General features: G+C 33.4%; 1 protein-coding gene across 1 annotated transcript in view; it reads left to right on the top strand.

The window, feature by feature from the left end:
- The first annotated feature begins 1869 nt into the window (after positions 1-1869).
- Positions 1870-19438, top strand: part of LOC129225187 (dmX-like protein 2) — a 154131-nt gene continuing 136562 nt past the window's right edge. The window contains exons 1-3 of the mRNA XM_054859753.1: positions 1870-1990; positions 11252-11361; positions 12966-13091. Of these exons, the coding sequence (XP_054715728.1) occupies positions 11275-11361; positions 12966-13091 (213 nt within the window). The 5' untranslated portion in view covers positions 1870-1990; positions 11252-11274. The remainder of the gene's footprint in view (positions 1991-11251; positions 11362-12965; positions 13092-19438) is intronic.

A 19438-nucleotide genomic window follows, 5' to 3' on the forward strand; every position in this document is an offset into this window, starting at 1 on the left:
AAGATCGTCAACAACTGCTAAATTAATCATCAGCAATTAAGCAAATATCACACAACACCGTAAACTCAACGGTTACACACGTATTTTCTTCCAAATACGAAAAACAACACAGCGAAATGACTTGCAATAAACAGAGCTAATACACTCTCAGCACAAATTCTCAATCGAAACTGATTTTTTATCATGCGTAACGGCTTGTTATACACATCGAAAGAGAACTCTCAAATATTCCACAAGATTCCCGAAAATCGTAGACGGTTCTACCTCTACCTTATTTCTTTCATTCACAAATTTTATCATTCAGAAATGAGGGGACCGTATACTTCAGCCGAATGTACAAGGGCTGTATATTCATTACAGAAAACTATTTACAGGTTACGTCGCTACAATAATTTTAGATGAAAGATAATTTAGTAAACGCCTAATTTAGCTAGATTACGACAAATTAATCATAAAAAAATAATTACTATTTACAGAATTTGTAACAATACTTTTCTGAAAGTACAAAAAAACAATTACTTTTTTAAACACATTTAACCATTCATTTACTAAAATTACGTCACCGTTGTTATTGTCAATTGGCGTGGAAAATATAGGGCTCAGCGCCACCTAAAGAATCCCCCCCCCCCCTGGGATCTTTCTAAAAAGATTGTAAAAATTTCGAGGAGTATCTTCAATCCTGTCCATTATATCTACGCCCTTTCCTAGTCTTGCAAAATAAAGCTTGAAATATAGCCTCTAAGACTTCAATTTTGAAAAATTCCAAAAGAGCCCCACACTCCCCAACCCCACACTTTTGTTTGATCACCAGAAATAAATTAAAATTGGGTTCTTGGGACATCATCAATTTCGCAAAATTTATGTTGGAGAAATCCCGAACCTTATTCTCGGTCTAGGAAGATTGGACGCCGTGAACATTGGGCGCCGAGCACATTGTGCCCAATGTTCCCGGCGTCCAAAGTGTTCGACGCCCAAAGTGCTTAGGCGCCCAAAATGTTCGGCGCTCAATGTTCCCGACGCCCAAAGTTCCCGGCGCCCAATGTTCTCGGCGCCCAATCTTCCCATTTCGTTGGGCACATCTAGGCTTTTCTTACAATTTACAATCCCCAGTGAAGATCAACAATGACCCTCTTACAACTATTCATTCCCTTGCTCATTACCACCTCTTCCGGTAAGCTGTTCCATTACATATATTGGTAAAATTTTATGAAAAACACTGAGATTAAGAAAAATTTAGCTATATTTATGTTTTTTTTTTGAAGTAATATAAAAACCATATAAGTTCACTTTGATTCTAGTAATGTAAAAACTCAAAAATGAAGAAAAGGAGAATGTGTAAATTGGAGATTTCTGTCGTGAATCCCTACCCTTGTTGTCCACTCCGAACCGAAGTGGTCTTCGTTCCATGGTTACACATATGTTCTCTTGTTACAACGTCGTGCAATGGTTTTCCCATCACTGGTTTCTTACGGCATGTAATTGCTGTTGATGTGAAAACAAAAAAATTTAAATATTTTCTTGCAATGGAAACAATGACTGAAGGTGGTGATATTAAAAAGAAAACCAAATCGACTTTCATGATTTTATACATCTCAGGTTGCGTTCGACGAACTCAACCGGTCAACCAATTACTAACCGGTGAATAACCGCAGCGATCTATAATTAACCGGTTACCGTTTATTGATTGGTTGATCGAAGCACGTGATCCTAATTTATCACGTGATCAACCATCCGGTAGTGACCAGTCGAGGTTGTCGAACGTAAGCATAATTTAACCTTTGAACTTTCTAAATTTCTTTTGATATTCGGCAACACTGTAAACCGTGACTAAAAGTTATTGGTTGTGTTTTTGTGTCAAATGGACTAGATGCCCTTTAAAATTCTAGTTTTAAAGTGCTCCATTGCTTTTCGACGTAAAGATCAAAATGAAAAATAACTTTTGTTGTAATAACAGCAATTAAAATGAAATATGTACTACACTTTCCTATGGGTAAGTTGCTAAAATATTTTCTGTTTAAGAAACACCCATTTTGTCTACCCGGAATCGTAAAATGAAAAGTAATCGTTCGGAAAAGAAATCTCCATACATAAAGAGCACTAAATTCTTTCTCTTGTGTTTTTTATTGTGTTATAAATTTTCTTCTCGTTCTTTACGGGAATTCTTTCTTATTCTTAATTTGATGGAAGGAATTCGCTTCAAACTTAAATATTTTTCACGTGATTTACGGTAGCAAGTTAAAATACGGCGCGCTAAAAAGAGTAAAAGGTCGATCTTTTTACAAAACTAAATGTCGCAGCTATTTATTTTCACCCGGTGAAACATCGTTAAAGAGCTGCTGAATTGATCTCTTCTTTTAAAATTGGCATTGTCATAAATAGAAATATGATTCGTAAAGCATCACTAATTAGTATGAACTGTATTTTGATATAAAAAGGTTTGTGTGAGTGCTTCAAAACACATGCCTGAAACTAAAGCGTATAGTTTTTTAAAATGTTTTAAATAATAGCTTTAATTAATTGCAATAATATTTGTTTTCTATATTGTACAAACTATATTTGCAATTAGCACAATTAGAGCTGTAAATTGGGGTATTCTATTTTATTAGTTTTTGTATTCAGTGCTATGCTTAAAAAAAAAAAGTTTAAAAGTGGTAAGGGCTGAATATCAGGAAAAATTCCAATTTAGCCTCTGAAAATTTTAAATTTTTTAAAGATGTTTAGAAAATAGAACTATAGGGGTATCTTTACTAATAATAAAGCTGAAAGTCTCTCTGTCCGGAGGATGTCTGGATGTCTGAAGGATGTCTGTGACGCGCATAGTGCCTAAACCGGTCGGCCGATTTTCATGAAATTTGGCACAAAGTTAGTCTGTAGCATGGGGGTGTGCACCTCGAAGCGATTTTTCGAAAATTCGATGTGGTTCTTTTTCTATTCCAATTTTAAGAAAAAAAATATCCTAAGATGGACAAGTCAATTACGAAATGATCATAACGTGGAACCGTAACATGGGCACAAGCCAATGGGCGAGATACGAAATGATCATAACGTGTAACCGTAAGATGGGTACAAGCCAACTGGCGAGAAAATTCACCATACATTATTTGTAAATATACAGGCGAACCAAAAGACCTTTTGATTTTTCTATTACGGGCAAAGCCATGCGGGTATCACTAGTTTTAAATAAAATATTAACAGATTCTTTTTTTTTCTTTCAAATTAGGTCAAGGTGAACATTTACCCCTATTTTAGGAGGGCTGTATTTTTAGACTGTTGCATGGAGAATATATTTTTGAAGCATAGTTGAAGAAACTAAATTAATTTTTAAACATGAAAGGTATACTTAGACAGTGGCGTAGCTAGACCCGACTTTCGGGGGGGGGGGGGGGTTACTTCTTATATAATATATATATATATATATATATATATATGTATAATCGCTTGGAATTTTTCCCTTTTCTTCTTTTTTTTTTCTTTCTCTTCTCTCTTCTCTTTCTCTTTTTTTTTTGAGACTAACTTTTCGGGGGGGGGGGGGGGGGGGGTTGTCCCCAAAAACCCCCCTTAGCTACGCCCCTGTACTTAGAAAGAAAAAGCGATGCATTTAAACTGATCTTAGTACTACAGAAATCTACTCAACAAGCTCATTACACAATGAAATAATTGAGAAAAAAATGGTAACGCGAGTGTATCAGTGTGGTAACAATTGGTGTTTACTTCAATGTTACAGACCTGATGAATTTCCTGCAATATCATAGCTGAACATCAATAATAAATGATTCGTAAAATGCCTTATTATGTTCATGGCAATAATTTTTTTCAGCAAAAAAATTTTTTTTTAGTTTTATTTTACACTATTGACACGATCTTTTATTTGGTAAAGACAAAAAGTATTAAAGATGGAAAAATCTTACCTGTAATTCTATGCAACTCAAGTAGAAAACTTTTAATTAGGACTTATACATCACATAAAAGGGCTCCATCCTGCAAAATCCTTTGGTATCATATAAATGTTGTGACTACAAAAAGCCCTTTTGAAAGTCTTCGCTCTACTGCTATGATATGAAACTTGAGACAAGCATAAGTTTTTTTTTTTATTCAATGTGAATTCATTTTTTCTAAAACGCAAGAGTCAATAATCCTCGTAGATGAACATGAAAATACATTACTTCTTTGATAATATTTTTTTTTTAAATCTTTTAAAATGCATATGATTATTTTTAAGATCACAACTTGAATGTGGAACATGTTGCCGACATAATTTTGAAGGAATAACAAGAGTTGGCCCTTATCTATAAATTTTAGGCCCCCTGGCGAGAAAGCAGAATGGGCCCTAATCGTCTACTAGTTTGTTCTGCATCCCCCTCAAAAAAAAAAAAAAAAAAAAAAAAACAAATTTTTTAAAAATGAGTGTCCAGGCCTGATTCCAGTGTCATAGCTTTGAGTAAACCTGAAAAATTTGTTATGGATTGAATGTGAGACAAAGTTTACCATTTAGGAAAAAAAAAATTTTTGATTTAGAGTCAAAGTGGGATCAATTTCAAACACAGAAGTGTTTGAAAATTTATCTTCGACTTCAACTAGCACTTTTCTCAATATTCATTCTAAGCATGATTTTCTGTGTACGTTTTTTTTTTAAAGTAAAATCTATGTTACCTCATTATTTATGTATGTCTGAATGCATTTTAGGATAAATCCTTTTTAAAAATGCAGAAATTGTGTGTTTTTGTACTCTAGGAGATATTTTGTCAGAAAGTTAAGCTTTAAAAAATTTTTGTAAAAATTTTCTTTTTGATTTATTATTATTAGTAACATTGTGCTTTTACCACTGCTTGTGCTTTCTTGAAGTTATAAAATTGAAAAAGGAATTTTAGACCAACTTTGATGATGTTTTTGAAGGGTACGTTTTACCGCTCCTGAAGTGTTTTATAATGAAAGTATATCTATAAATGCAGTCTATCTTTGATGATGTTGGGGAGGAAAAAGGTGTTTTCAAAGTTAAAATTTTACGAAATTGAAATTCTAAAAAAATGCAATTTTATATGATCTTTGGTGATTTTAGGAGGATAGAGGTTTGATGCCTCCATCCCCCTTGAAAATGTTCCCCACAGTTTTTCAATATTGAAGTTTAAAAATGCAGTTTTATCTTACAGTAATTATTATCTTTTAACAAATCATATCCATGCAGTTATAATCAATACTGTAGGAGTTAAAGCTTGATTCCAATCATTTTTTTTAAAGTTGATTAAAAGATAAACTTCAATTGATTTCAGAAGATGTAAGGTAATGAGAAAAGAGATGTATACCCTATTGCAAATGTTTAATAGTATGAGAACTTTAAAATGTGAATGCGCTGAAGCGAGCGCCATCTGGGATCGAGAGTATGCCGGGACGGGAAGGAGCGAGAAGGTGTGTGTGTTGGTGTGAGTTGGAGGAGACGTATGTCTCACAAATAAAACAGTCCACTTTAAATTTGAGCGTTGAGTGTGTTTACTGTGTATTAATTAAGTTGTGACATGAGACAGCATATAAGTGGTCCTTCCGGAGCCTGAGAACGACACAGAGACCTGTGGATATGAGAATTATTGAGGACATTTGAGAAGTAAGTGACCATTGAATAATTATTATTCATCAATGTGCTAGAAACTAAAATGTTTAAAAACTGTAAAAAAGAAGATTTGAGGATTATTGCCTCTGAATTAGGAGAAACTGTTGATGAAAAATTAACTGTTGTTCAATTAACTGAGCTAATTAAGAACAATAGTTATTTTAAATCTGATATTGAGTTTGTGAAAGATTTAATTAGTTTAACAGTAGAAGAGCGTAAGAATAATGACTTACAGCAAAAACAGTTAGATTTAGAGCAAGTTAAATATGAAATAGTTAAAGCTGAGTTAGAACTTGCGCGAGTGAGAGCAGGTTCGAAACCAGAGAATCAAAACCAAAACGAAAGTAATGTTGATGTTCAGAATTCTCTAGATTCTTTGATAAAAAGCATAAGAATATTAACTGTGAAAGTCCCTACTAAGCCTGAAGGCTGTGCATTCTTCTTTACTTCTTTAGAAAGAGCTTTTGTATCTAAAAATGTTCCTGATAAATACAAATCAGAAATCCTATTGAATTTATTAGGCGAGAGAGCCGCAAATGTGATAACTTATATTATAGATGATGAATTGAGTAACTACGAGAAAGTGAAAGCTATTATTTTAAGAGAGTTCGAACCCAGTGCTCAATCGTGTTTAGAAAATTTTAGAAAGGCAACACGGCAACAAAACGAAAATTACCAGCAGTTTGCTTCTCGTTTAATAACGAACTGGGAATATTATTTGAAACTAAGAAATGTGGCGGACTTTAAGACGTTAAATGAGTTGATAGTATCTGATAAAATATTTGATACTCTTGAGAAAGATGTAGCAATGCATATTTCTATTAAAGCACAAGATAGCTGGTTGCGTCCAAAGGAGCTGTCTAAAGAAATAGATTTGTATTATACATCGCGAGGGAAAAATGAAAAAATAAATTCAAGTTCTTACACCAAGAAATTTAACGAGAAGAATATTCCAAAAGTATTTTTAAGCGATATTAAAACATCTAAATGTATGTTATGTTGTGAAAATCATTTATTATATAAGTGTCCTAAATACTGTAAGCTATCCGTGAATGAAAGAATTAAATTTATAAAAGAGAAGAGACTATGCTTTAACTGTTTATCGATAAAACATAGCGTGAGTCATTGCAAATCTAAATTCTCCTGTTCTGTGTGTGGGAAAAAACATCATGTGACGATTCATTTTCTGTCTGAGAATGTAACTGCGCGCGAAAATAAACAAGACGTAATGGCGCCAAATGAGATCCCCTCCCAACAGCTGTCAGCACTGGCTGAAGAACTTATGCGGAATCGAGAGAACACTTTGTTTACGGCAATAAGTGAAGCAAAAACAAAAAATGTTTTATTGAGTACTGCGATGTGTTATATTACTGATGCTGAGGGAAATTTACAACCCGTAAGAGCAATTTTAGATAACGGATCATCATCGTGTTTTATAAATAACGAGTGCACCAATTTCCTTGGTTTGAAGAGACAGAAAATAAACGTATCAGTGTCAGGATTAAATGATTCAATATCCACAATTAAAGCGCGTGTATCTGCTTGTATCAGCAATAAAGAAAAGAACTTCACTAGGAAGTTGGACCTTTTAGTAGTGCCAAAAATTACACAGGATTTAATTCCGTCAAATAAGCTTGAAATTAATGTGAATGACCTTTGTAATATTAATCTCGCAGATGAAAAATTTAATATTCCAGGATGTATACAGTTATTATTAGGAGCCGAGATATTTTATCAATTGTTAAAACCAGGGCAAATTCATTGTAAAAATTCAAGTCTAATTTTACAAAACACAGTTTTTGGTTTTATCATATCCGGAAGTACAATATCCGAGACAGAAAATAAAATTCATTGCGGTTTTATTAATGAAGAATGTGATTTGGATAAAACACTTAAGCGATTCTGGGAAATAGAAAATGTTGAGTCTATTGAGCACAAAAGTAAAGAGAGCTTAATTTGCGAAGAACATTTTGTACAGAATCATTCTAGAGATGCTAAAGGGAAATACATTGTAAAGATGCCCCTAAAGGAAGAACCTAGTTCTTTAGTAAAATCTAAAGACATAGCGCTTAGAAAGTTGAATAGTTTGTGGAATCGTCTAGAAAAAGATCCAGAATATTTATCCTTGTATAAGAAATTTTTGAGTGAATATTTAGAGTTAGGGCATATGACTGAGGTGAAAGATTCTGATGAGGATCTGAGTTACTTTGTACCTCATTTAGGAGTCTATAGAGCGGTTAGCAAGTCGACGCCGCTACGCGTTGTCTTTAATGCTAGCTCCCCTACGTCAAATGGGAAATCTCTAAATTCTTTGCAGTATAACGGTGGTATCATACAGGATGATTTGTTATCAATTATGTTGCGATTCAGAAGATATGTTTATGCCTTTGCTGCAGACATCAAAAAAATGTACAGGATGATTTTAATTCATCCCAGTCAAAGACCCCTTCAAAAAATCTTGTGGAAGGAAACAAATGATGGTTTAGTTAAAACTTACGAACTAAACACAGTGACATATGGCACGGTTAGCGCCCCTTTTTTAGCAATTAGAACTTTGAAGCAATTAGCAATAGATGAGGCAGAAGAGTACCCTCTTGCAGCAGCAGCTTTACATGATAGTTTTTATATGGACGATGTTCTGAGTGGATCGAGTTCTTTAGAAGAAGCAAAAGAGCTTCAAAACCAATTAATCGGAATTTTGAGAAAAGCAGGTATGGAGTTGCATAAGTGGTTAGGAAATCACCCTGATCTTTTCATGAGCACCGAGAAAGATTATAAATTTGTGATTACTGAAGAAACTAAGGCTTTAGGTGTATCGTGGCAATCAGAGATAGATTGTTTTACATTCCAGGCAAAGGTAGAATCTGGTGTACCAGTTACTAAGCGTATGGTATTATCAACCATCGCGCACATTTTTGATCCACTTGGTCTTTTAGGCCCGATTGTGACAAGGGCGAAAATATTCATGCAGAAGCTCTGGTTATTGTCAATAGATTGGAATGATCAGCTTCCCATGAAAGAAAATAAAGAGTGGCAAAACTTCATTGACTTACTACCATGTATCAACAACATTAAGGTTCCGAGATGTATTTTAAGTGAGGGTACTATTGATGTACAATTGCACGGGTTTGCTGATGCCTCAGAGGTAGCCTATGCTGCAGTTATATATTGCAGATCCATTAACAATTCTGGTGAAGTTACAGTAAGACTTGTTTCCAGTAAGTCCAGAGTTTCCCCTCTTAAGCGTATGACAATACCACGCCTCGAGTTAATGGCTACAGTTCTATTAGCCAAACTGATAAAACGAGTTACATCCTCCTTAAAACTGGATATATCGGAAACATATTTGTGGAGTGACTCTATGATAGCTCTCTCGTGGATTCGGAAAGAACCTCATCAATTAAAAACTTTCATTTCAAATAGAGTGACTGCAATACAAGATTTGACAAATATTCAACAGTGGCACCATGTAGCATCACTGGAGAACCCAGCCGATCTTATATCCAGAGGTATGGATCCTGACGAGCTGTCTGAAAATAAACTCTGGTGGAATGGACCAGATTTTCTTGCTACCGGTATTTATCCTGAAAGAGACATTCCAACGGATATGAGTGGAGAAGACTTTTTAAATGAATTAAAAAAGAAGGACGATATAAACTGTGCAGCATTTTTTGCATCAACAAATATGTTTTTAAATGACTTACTTAATATTTCTAATATGTATATAAAATTAATTCGAGTACTTAGCTATATTTTCAGGTTTTTAGGAAACTGTCGCAGCAACGAAAAGAAAAAAGGGCCATTGGACCCTCAAGAGATGAAAAAAGCAGAACTTAGATTAGTAAAGATGGTTCAGGGATTTGAATTTAGTAAGGAAATAAAAAAAATTGAGGGAAGGTAATGCGGTTTTACCGGACAGCCAGGTAAGAAATTTAAACCCATTTTTAGATGAAGAGGGTATTTTGAGAGTGGGAGGCCGCTTGGCAAACAGTGATTTAAGTATGGATAAGAAATTTCCAATTATCTTACCTTCAAAACATACATTGACAGATATAATTCTTGAATATTTTCATAGGAAATATTTACATATAGGACCTCAAGCTTTATTGTATAATGTGAGAGAATTGTATTGGCCAATTAACGGTCGTAATGCATGCAGGAAGGTAGTTCATAAATGTATAGTGTGCTTGAAGGCCAAACCTGTAACCTGCCAGCAAATTATGGGTAATCTACCAAAGGAAAGAATAACTCAAGACTTTCCATTTAACTGCTGTGGGGTAGATTTCTGTGGTCCTTTTTGGATTAAATATAGACACCAACGTAAAGGTTTATACCATAAGGTATATGTTGCAATCTTCGCATGCTTTGTTACAAAGGCTGTACATTTGGAAATGGTTACAGATTTGACCTCAGAAGCTTTTGTTGCCACACTTAAGAGATTTTTTTCAAGAAGAGGAAAGTCTTCCTATATATTTTCAGATAACGCAAAGAACTTCGTAGGAAGTGATATTGAGATTAAAAAGATGCATGATAAGATTAAAAAGCCAGATGACAAGTTGGCTGGCTATCTTAGTAGTGAAAATGTAATTTGGAAATTTATTCCCCCCAGAGCCCCACACTTTGGAGGACTTTGGGAAGCGAGCGTCAAAGCCTTTAAATTTCATCTAAAACGGGTAGTGAGTAATCAGAAACTTAATTATGAAGACTTTTTAACCGTTATTACTCAGGTAGAAGCCATTCTAAATTCGCGTCCTCTTACACCGCTATCAGCTGATATAGACGACTTATCAGTTTTAACGCCTGGTCATTTCCTCATAGGTCGACCAATAACATCTCTAGTAGAGCCCAATTTCAGCGAAGTAGAATTTAATAGATTAAAATTATATCAAAGAGTGACTAAAATTGTACAGATTATCTGGAAAAAATGGTCGAATAACTACTTAAGTACTCTTCAGCAGAGAACCAAATGGTTCTTCGATAAGGAAAATGTGAGAGTAGGTGACTTAGTACTTATAAAAAATGATGACATCGCTGTCGGCAAATGGCAAATCGGGAGACTAATTGAAACTATCTCAGGTTCTGATGGTAAGATTCGAGTCGTAAAGGTGAAAACTAAGAGCGGTGAGTTTAAAAGACCAATCACAAAGGTTGCAATCTTACCAATAGAAAAATAGTAAAAAGTCGTAAAATTTGAGAATTAGATATTCATCTACTGAAATTGTGTTTATTATCATTCATTGTGTTTTATGTGTTTACATGTTTTATTTTATTTTATTTTGTTTGAGTGTACATTTGTATTATGTTTATACTTTGTAACCAAGTTTGAATCAATGTTTGCAATTTTGTTGAATGCTTTGCATTGCAACGCGGGCCGGTATGTTTAATAGTATGAGAACTTTAAAATGTGAATGCGCTGAAGCGAGCGCCATCTGGGATCGAGAGTATGCCGGGACGGGAAGGAGCGAGAAGGTGTGTGTGTTGGTGTGAGTTGGAGGAGACGTATGTCTCACAAATAAAACAGTCCACTTTAAATTTGAGCGTTGAGTGTGTTTACTGTGTATTAATTAAGTTGTGACATGAGACAGCATAGCAAATGAGAATTGTTCTTGTTATTTTATAATTACAGATCAATATTTTTTAACTTCTTAGGTATTGCTTGATTATAAGAAATTATGAATCGTCATCAAGTGCTTACTGGAGCTGCTAATGCTGGTGACCACTGTTATTCTGTTGGCAGTGTTGAAGGAGTGCCTTTTACTGTAGGTTTATTTTCTACTGATAATTAGTTCTGTATGTTTCTAAGCTGCTTTTTTGTAGGTCAATTTATTTTATTTTTCAATAGAAATGACCCATTTAATTTTAAACCAATGTCAAAATTATACTTTAAGTTTCTCTTTTCGAAAACAATTGAATGTAAAGCAGCGTTAAAAACAGTTACCTTAACTTTTTTAGACTCTTAAAAGACCAAGCTTGTATGTTCAGAAAATTCAAAAGAAAAAACTTGTATGGAAATTTTAATGATTATTCTTTAGCTAAGCAGTTATAATATTTTGAGTTAGGTATAAAACTTTTTAAAAATAATATGCATGCTGTTATTTGTAAAATCTTCTAACACTTGATTGTGCTTCTATTGGTTTCAAGCTGTATAGTGATCATTCAATTTCTTTTCATTTTAGAACTACAGTAAGTATGTTCATTGATTTAAGGTAAATGTTTTGCAGATATTTTTAATTGTTCAAATGCAGAGCACAAAATGAGTATTTCTTTCCTTTTAAAAGCACATTGCCATTAATTAGCTTTTTTTTTTTTTGAGGTTCTTCTTCTTTGAGCTAATCAAACAAAGCATTTTCAAATGTGAATGTTTTGAGTTATACTGATAACATTTTTGATTGGTCTGATTTTCCTTATTTAGAGTTTTGATCATGGTAAAAAAACCCCTCCAAGGTCACATTGCGCATCAATACCTCTGAGAGTGCTGGATCAGGGGTTGTTCGGTTCCTGAACTGCATTTAAAAAAAAGAAGAATAAAACATTTGTCTTCAGGCACCCACCCAACCAGTTATAGTGTGGCTCTGACAAGTTGAGCTATCACCTTGAAAATGCTTACATCTGTTTTGGTAGTTCCGTAAGAAAGAGGTTTGTTTTATTAGGGTTTAGGTTAGGATACTTTTGCAAAATTACTACAAAAGTATCCCAACTCAACTGGAGGCCTATTATCCTTTTGTTTTACTTCAAAAAAAGGTATGCATTGTCAAGGTGATAGCTCAACTTACCAGATCGGAACGATAAACTACATGCAGTGGTAGGCAGTGCTGCTGGGCAGTGTGACAAATATTAAATAAAATATTTGTCACACCTCATCTTGGGATTTGGGAAGGTTCACCAAGAGAAAAGATGGTTTGAAACCACTTTGTATTACATTTGCATTTTTTTACAATAAAAGGCCAAATATTTCAGGAGACGGGATCCCTCTGCGTTGCTCCCCAATTACAGCACTAGTGGTTGGCATGAAGGGCCTGGAGTGTAGTGTAGTTTTTGGCATTGTGTGCTTCCTGCATTTGCATATTGAATTCAAAAAAAAAAAAAAAAAACCAGGAAAAGCCCTAAAAAGTAACTTGGTGAGAGTTAGACACACAGTGCAGAACAATCCCTTCAAATCATTGTTTCTCAAGGCAGCCACTTCAGTGCTGGAGATAAAAAACTTGGACCTTTTTTTCGATTCAATGCTAGATATGTGTCGCCTCGGGCACTTCAGGTGAATTAATGAGCAATATGAAGATAATTATACATATTCATGAAAATTGAAATATATTTTTCTAGAGTATGGATTAGATCTACATTAATGTTTTTGTTTTCTAAATAGGCTTATGCATCTGGATGTAACATAGTTATTTTAGCTAGCAATTTTCAAAGAGTACAGATAATACCTGGTCTCATTCATGGCAATATTCAAGTAGGATGTTTAGACTCTTCAACTGATGTTGGAAAAGTAAGTAAAACTACTCATGGCCTGGACATTAGTTTAAAATTTGTTATTCATGTTATAAAATCTGTTGTTGCTTTTATTTTCTTTGAAAATGGAGTAAGAGCATAAAATTTAGTCTCTAATTATTGAGTTGAGTGCATAGAGAAAGATCTTTTTTTACACATACTTTGGAACCAGAGGTTGTGTATTTTGTAGATTTTGTGATATTATCAGTGGCGGCGCGAGAGCAAAAATTGACGTCAGCGATGCAGTATTGCAAGGCCCTTTTAATCATAAAATATTCTCAGACAAATAATTGAATTCATGGAATTAATTTTTGTACTGTCGCGGGGTCTAATTGGCCCCGAACATGAGAACATATGAAAAATACTTGAGTATAAAATAAAACTTTTATTTACAATTTAAAAACATAGACGTCGTACATCCTGCCACCAGCAGGCATGCAAGTAGGAGACAGAATCTAGCAAATAAGCGACTCGCTTATAAATAAATGTTTTTGCTGTTGCGACATGCTCGGTGGCTAAACTTTTCAGGATAAAGTAAAATTACATGCAAATTTGACTGAATATGCAAAAATAATAAGTCCTCCACAGTACTAACTATTGTTCCCAATTCACTTAATTGCTAGGACAAAAACATTTTGTGACTAGCAATCAAAAAGAAGTTTTTTTGGTGGTGGGGGGAGGGTAGCACATTGAAAGGGAAAAAATGACCTGATTAAAAGGGGGTTCGAGGGGTTTCCCCTGGAAAAATTTTGAAATTTGTAGTTTAAAACTTATCGTTTTAAGCTTTCTTTGCTGATGTTTGGGGAAAAAGGTACAGAGGTCTCGGTGGAAATTTCTAAAAATTGAAGCCTTAAAAATGCAATTACAGTCCATATTTATTGACTTTACAGTCAGAGACTGTCCCAGATCGATTCTTTTAAAAGAAAAAAAATAGGTCAAAATCAATCCCCTGCAAATTCTTGAAATTGAAGTTTCAAAAACAGAATTTTAGACAAGAAAGGGAGCTCTTCCCTCGAAAAATTTTGAAAATTATGGTTCTAAAAACTTAAGCAATATTTTATATTCAGGAGTCATTCCACTTAAACTTTTTGTTAATGTAGTTCGAAAAACCCAATTGCTTATGATATAAAAGAAAGGCGGTATGGGGACCCTAGCCCGAATATTTTCTGAAATTCAAGCCTTCAAAACGCGATTGTAAGGCCATATTTTGTAATATTAGGCTCAGTAATATTTGAAATTCAAGCTACAAAAACGCAATTTTAAGCGATTTTCCATGTTGTTGAGTATTTGGGAACTTTAAGCTGGAAATATCGCGAGATTAAAGTCCTGAAAACTAAATTTCAGATTCTCCATAATGCTTTCGGCAATTGTGTGTTGAGGGGAGGGGGGGAGTTCGGAGAAGCAGCATTTTGAATATTATCTTATTTTTAGATGAACGTAGAAAACAAAAGAAAGAAAAGAAATAGAACGGGGGTGGGGGGGGGATAGAGTTAGCTGATTAATAAGCTGTAGCTATTGAATATTTTTAATTCAGGCCCCGACAGAATTGGGCCCCGCATTTGTTAAGGATGCCTCTCTGCAGTCTCCTCTGCACGCACTATTTTGATTACTTTTGTGTCTGTTGTTTTTAATAAGAGCTTCAATTGAAACTATGGAAATTTCTTAAAACTTCTGAGAATTTTGCGAGGCCGTCGGCAGTCGCCGACGCATAGCGCCGCCACTAAACATTATATTGGTCATTTCATCGATTCAATTATTCTAGCTTCATAATCATGGTCAATAATGTTAAAGTACTTCAATATATTTTCACATTAAAATTATTTTGGAAACAAACAGTTTTAAATTAAGGCTCATTATCATTCAGAAATGATTATTCTATACTGTAAAAAGCCTTTCCAATATTTTAGGGCAAAATTTCTGTGTTAATGCTTGCTCCAGGGTTTGCTAGCTATATTTCAGAAGTTAATTCTGGTAACCATTATGTATTTTAATAATTAGCACTTTAAAGTTTTTATTACAAGAATTATATTTCCTTTGAGTTTAGGAGAAAACATGAAATTCCATCTCAAATTAAATTTACTAGAATGAGAAAGTGAGCAGATGGCACCCACTCCTTAAAAGACTTTCATAATACTATTTGTTTTATGTTTTGAAGTAATGTTTTTTTATGTTATGTGATTAATTTTTATACAAATTCAGATACATTTTTTTTTTTCAAAAAATATTCAAATAAGATTTTTTTAAAAATTAAATGTAGGTTTCTCAATAGCAAGAAAAAACTCATGAGAAACTGAGTAGAACAAAAAATGTTGACAGACCCATAGTAATGTGACTATCTTTTAAATTAATTATAAAAAAAAAATTCGTATATGTAACATTTAAATGCTATTAATACTAGATGGTTTTTGATTTAGAATTTTTTTAAAATTGTTTTTGTTATTGCTTTGCAAGTAAAATTTCAATTTTTTGCAATTGTTTATAAATTTTCGAGGCACTCTAAGTATCTTCATATATATAATAGCCGATGATCGAGTAATGCACGTGCTTCAACGACGAAACTCACGCCACGGCATGATAATTTGATAATGTGTTTTACTAACTTTTAACTGCAGGTATTGGCTTTATTGTAACAATGCTGAACTTGATTCGGTAACTTAACTGTTTTACTGGTAAAACTGTCATTTTAGATGAATGAAGAAACGAAAAAGCGGTCAACTATGAATGAGCACTATCTACTGGAGTTGAGGGTTAATCCAATGGAGTTGGGGTTAATTTTTCAACTACCAAAATATCACCAAATAGGCAATTGCTTCGAAGCAATTTTCACCCATCGTACCTTGACGGGCAACTTTCTAGCTAACAATAACTATGTTACTTATGTATTTTTAGGTATGAATCAAATTTGCATGTTCTATACATAGAAGTTAAAAGTGAATAATATTTATAAAATCTTTAAAATTTTGCTGAAACTTTCAACAAACAGAGTTTTTATTCTGTGAGTTTTTCAGTTCAACAAAAGTGTGTAGAGTTTTTTCAATGTCATAAAAGAACAAAATTGTCCCAATTTAAGGTCACTGTGACCTCTCATAAAAATTTCTTACTCAGCAACTTGCATATGATGAGTTCACAGATTTAAAGACAGTATTGCAATACAGTAGAAGACCGTTATAACACTGACCTGTATAACGCAATTCTCTATAAACCACACAACTTTTCAGAAGTAAACAATAGGTTTTGAAGCTTGAAAAATCCCTCTGTTTTGCTTTGTAAACATAAAAATTGTTAGGCAAATTAAATTTTGAAAGTTTTTCATCTTTCCATCTTAATTCAAAGCTTTTAAATTTAAAATTAGTAATCATAATAACAGAAAATACCAGATGGCTCTTGAAAATGGAGCTGTTATGCAAACCATGAAGCAAGCAGAAGTGCAGGATAATGCATTTTCTTTTGATTGTGAAACATATTTATTTGTGAATAACTAATTGTAATATTGGTGCTTTAATATTCATTGCAGATAAAACTCATTCTGAAGGGCTAATATATAGATATATTCTGAATGTTAATTTCAAAATTTGTGAAATGCTCTATATAACGCAAAAACCTGTATAACGCAAAAGCTGTGGCCCCAAGGTGTGCGTTATAACGGTCTTCTACTGTATTGCAATTTTTTAAATATTATACCTAATGTCTTTTCTCATTACATATAAGTATGTTAGTCATGCTTGTATTTTATCCTTCTGAAAAATTCAAAGTTTCACTTGATAAATGGAGAATTTCTATTTCCAACAATTTCTATTCAGGTCGCCCCTGATACAATATAATGGACTATACAATACAGTGGAGGGTTAAAAATCCATACAACTTGTGATAAGTGGTTGTGTAGATTTTAGAATTTAGTTAATTTCAGGTCATAAAGAAACTAGCTTTATGCTTTATATTGTAAAATATGAAGAACAAAAACAATAAGAAAAATGGCAAAATACAGTCAATTTGCGATAACTCGAAGTCCAATAATTCGAATATTACCTTAAAACTGTGCAACTTTAGGCCACGTTATGTTTATTTTTCATATTTTCTTTATTTTTCGCCAAAAAAGGTTGAGAATTTAACCATACACTACCATTTATCTCAGCTATAGAGTGACACTGCGAAAAAAAATTTCAATTACACATAAAGGGAGGGGGAATTTTTTGTATAATGGCATAAAGTTTGCACATGGTGGTGACAATTTTAGACCACCTCATATTTTCCTTAATATGCATTGCTAAACCGCTCCGGTCTGAAGTTATAATGCATAGATTGTTCTGGTCCAATAATGTACGCTGCAAAAATAAAAAAAAAATTTGTACTTACTTTTTTCATTTTATACATTTTTTTATTCTTTTTGAGTCAATTTCAGTTTTTCTTAATAAAGTCAATTGTTAAAAAAGTATTTTATTCAGATATATATATATATATATATATATATATATATATATATATATATATATATATATATATATATATATGAACGTTAGATAGTATTGTAAGCAATTAGTAAGCACCTACTCCTGGATTTTACTTATTTATTTTTTTTACAAGATCATTTTTATCTTTTTTTTAAGAGGCTTGATACAAATTTTGTCCCCATTGGGTAGGTTTCTTTGTTGTTGCAAAAAACTTTTTTTTTGTACCAAATGACATCCGGGGAATGAGACCAACACCAAAGTTTACCCTTTTTGGCCTTCCTTGTAGAAATTTGGTTGCTCCTGATTTCTTGGATCACCTTTTCCATCAGTTCAGGTGAATAGTTGAGGGAAGGACAGCCGCCTATCTTCTTTATTTTCCCTGGATTCATGTCTAAAACCAAAGGAAACCTGAAAAGTAAAAAACTGCTCAAGACAATACAAAATTGTTTGCAAAATATTGACAAACAACAGTAAAAATGGGTGATCTAAAGTTGCAACTCGAATTCCCACATTTTATTTACTTTGAAATGACAAGCAAACAAAGCAACATCAGGATTCACCGATATGGCTAGATCGTCTTAGATACCTAAGTAATAAAGTAATAAACTTATCACGCACACACACATCGGAGAATTCAATCAGCAAATATAGGTTTTGAAGGAGACTTAGAGAGCTGAAGCAAAAATTTCAAAAAACCTCCCAACACAAATGAATTTTTACACAAGAATGATAACACTGGAGCTTGGGGTAAACAACATGAACCTCGCTGGACAACACTTGCGAACCTACTGAATTTTTTTAAAGACTTTATCTTTGCTCCAACTACCACTACATGGCACATACTACCAGATTCCTTTATTGGTATAAAGTTGTACGGTTTTACGGTACTATAACTCAAAGTTTTTATCAAGTACCGACTCCTTTGTCTTGAATTCTCTGCTAATTATTCTCAATATCTTGAAATTAATTTCCTTTAACTTGAAGTTTTTGCAAAGATGACTCGAAATTTATTTCGAAAGAACGAAAAAGAAAAAGAAGAAAGAAACAAGTGACTATGAGAGAAAAATTAATTCACCTTCACTTGCAATTCCAGCACAATAGACCTCTAAAGCAAGAAGAGCACCTGTTAAGCCCATGTGTGATAAAGGAGTTACACATACGGAAATGAGTTAGCTTGTTTTCTTTTGTTGTACTATACCATTTATACTTTGCCATGTTGCTGGACTACGAATTTGCTTTTAAGCAGTCAAGCTGTCAAGTCAACTGATTGTACCTTTATTCAAAGGTTGACCTAAGTTAAGATGCATTCCCTTTCATTCTTTAGTTTGATCATTTGCTGATAAGTTCCTGAGAGACAGAGTGAGTTTTCTTAGCTATTAAAGATGTTTAAGCAAATACTCTTTCAATGATATTAAAAGAAAAAGTGAAACTTCTAAAGCGGTAGAATCCATGAATCCTAATTTGAAACGAATGAAGAAGTGCACCTTTCCTGAAGCAGAATCAGCTACATTTAAGTGGTTCCAGCAGTATCAAAATCAAAACCATGCTTTTGTTTTTTTTCTCTCAGTATTTTTGATTAAACTGTGCATATTGTGCTTAAAAACTTTAATTTTGTCTGTTATAGGTACATATTAATTAAAATATTTGATGCTTTTTCAAATTAAAATGTCGAAAACCGAAACTAGCGGTAAGTCGCACTTCCGATAAGTCGAATTTTTTTGTCGGTCCCTTTAGATTCAAGTTATCGCGAATTGACTGTATTCATGCATTATTTCTTTATACAATGTAATTTTTAAAATTCACTAAAAAAATTTATTATTGAAACATTCTTTTAGCTGCTACATTTAAAAATTTCAAATAGGATTCTTAAAGCAAGTAATAGGATTCTTAAAGTAAA

The sequence above is a fragment of the Uloborus diversus genome, chromosome 6, assembly GCF_026930045.1.
Source record: "Uloborus diversus isolate 005 chromosome 6, Udiv.v.3.1, whole genome shotgun sequence".
Taxonomy (NCBI): Eukaryota; Metazoa; Arthropoda; class Arachnida; order Araneae; family Uloboridae; genus Uloborus; species Uloborus diversus.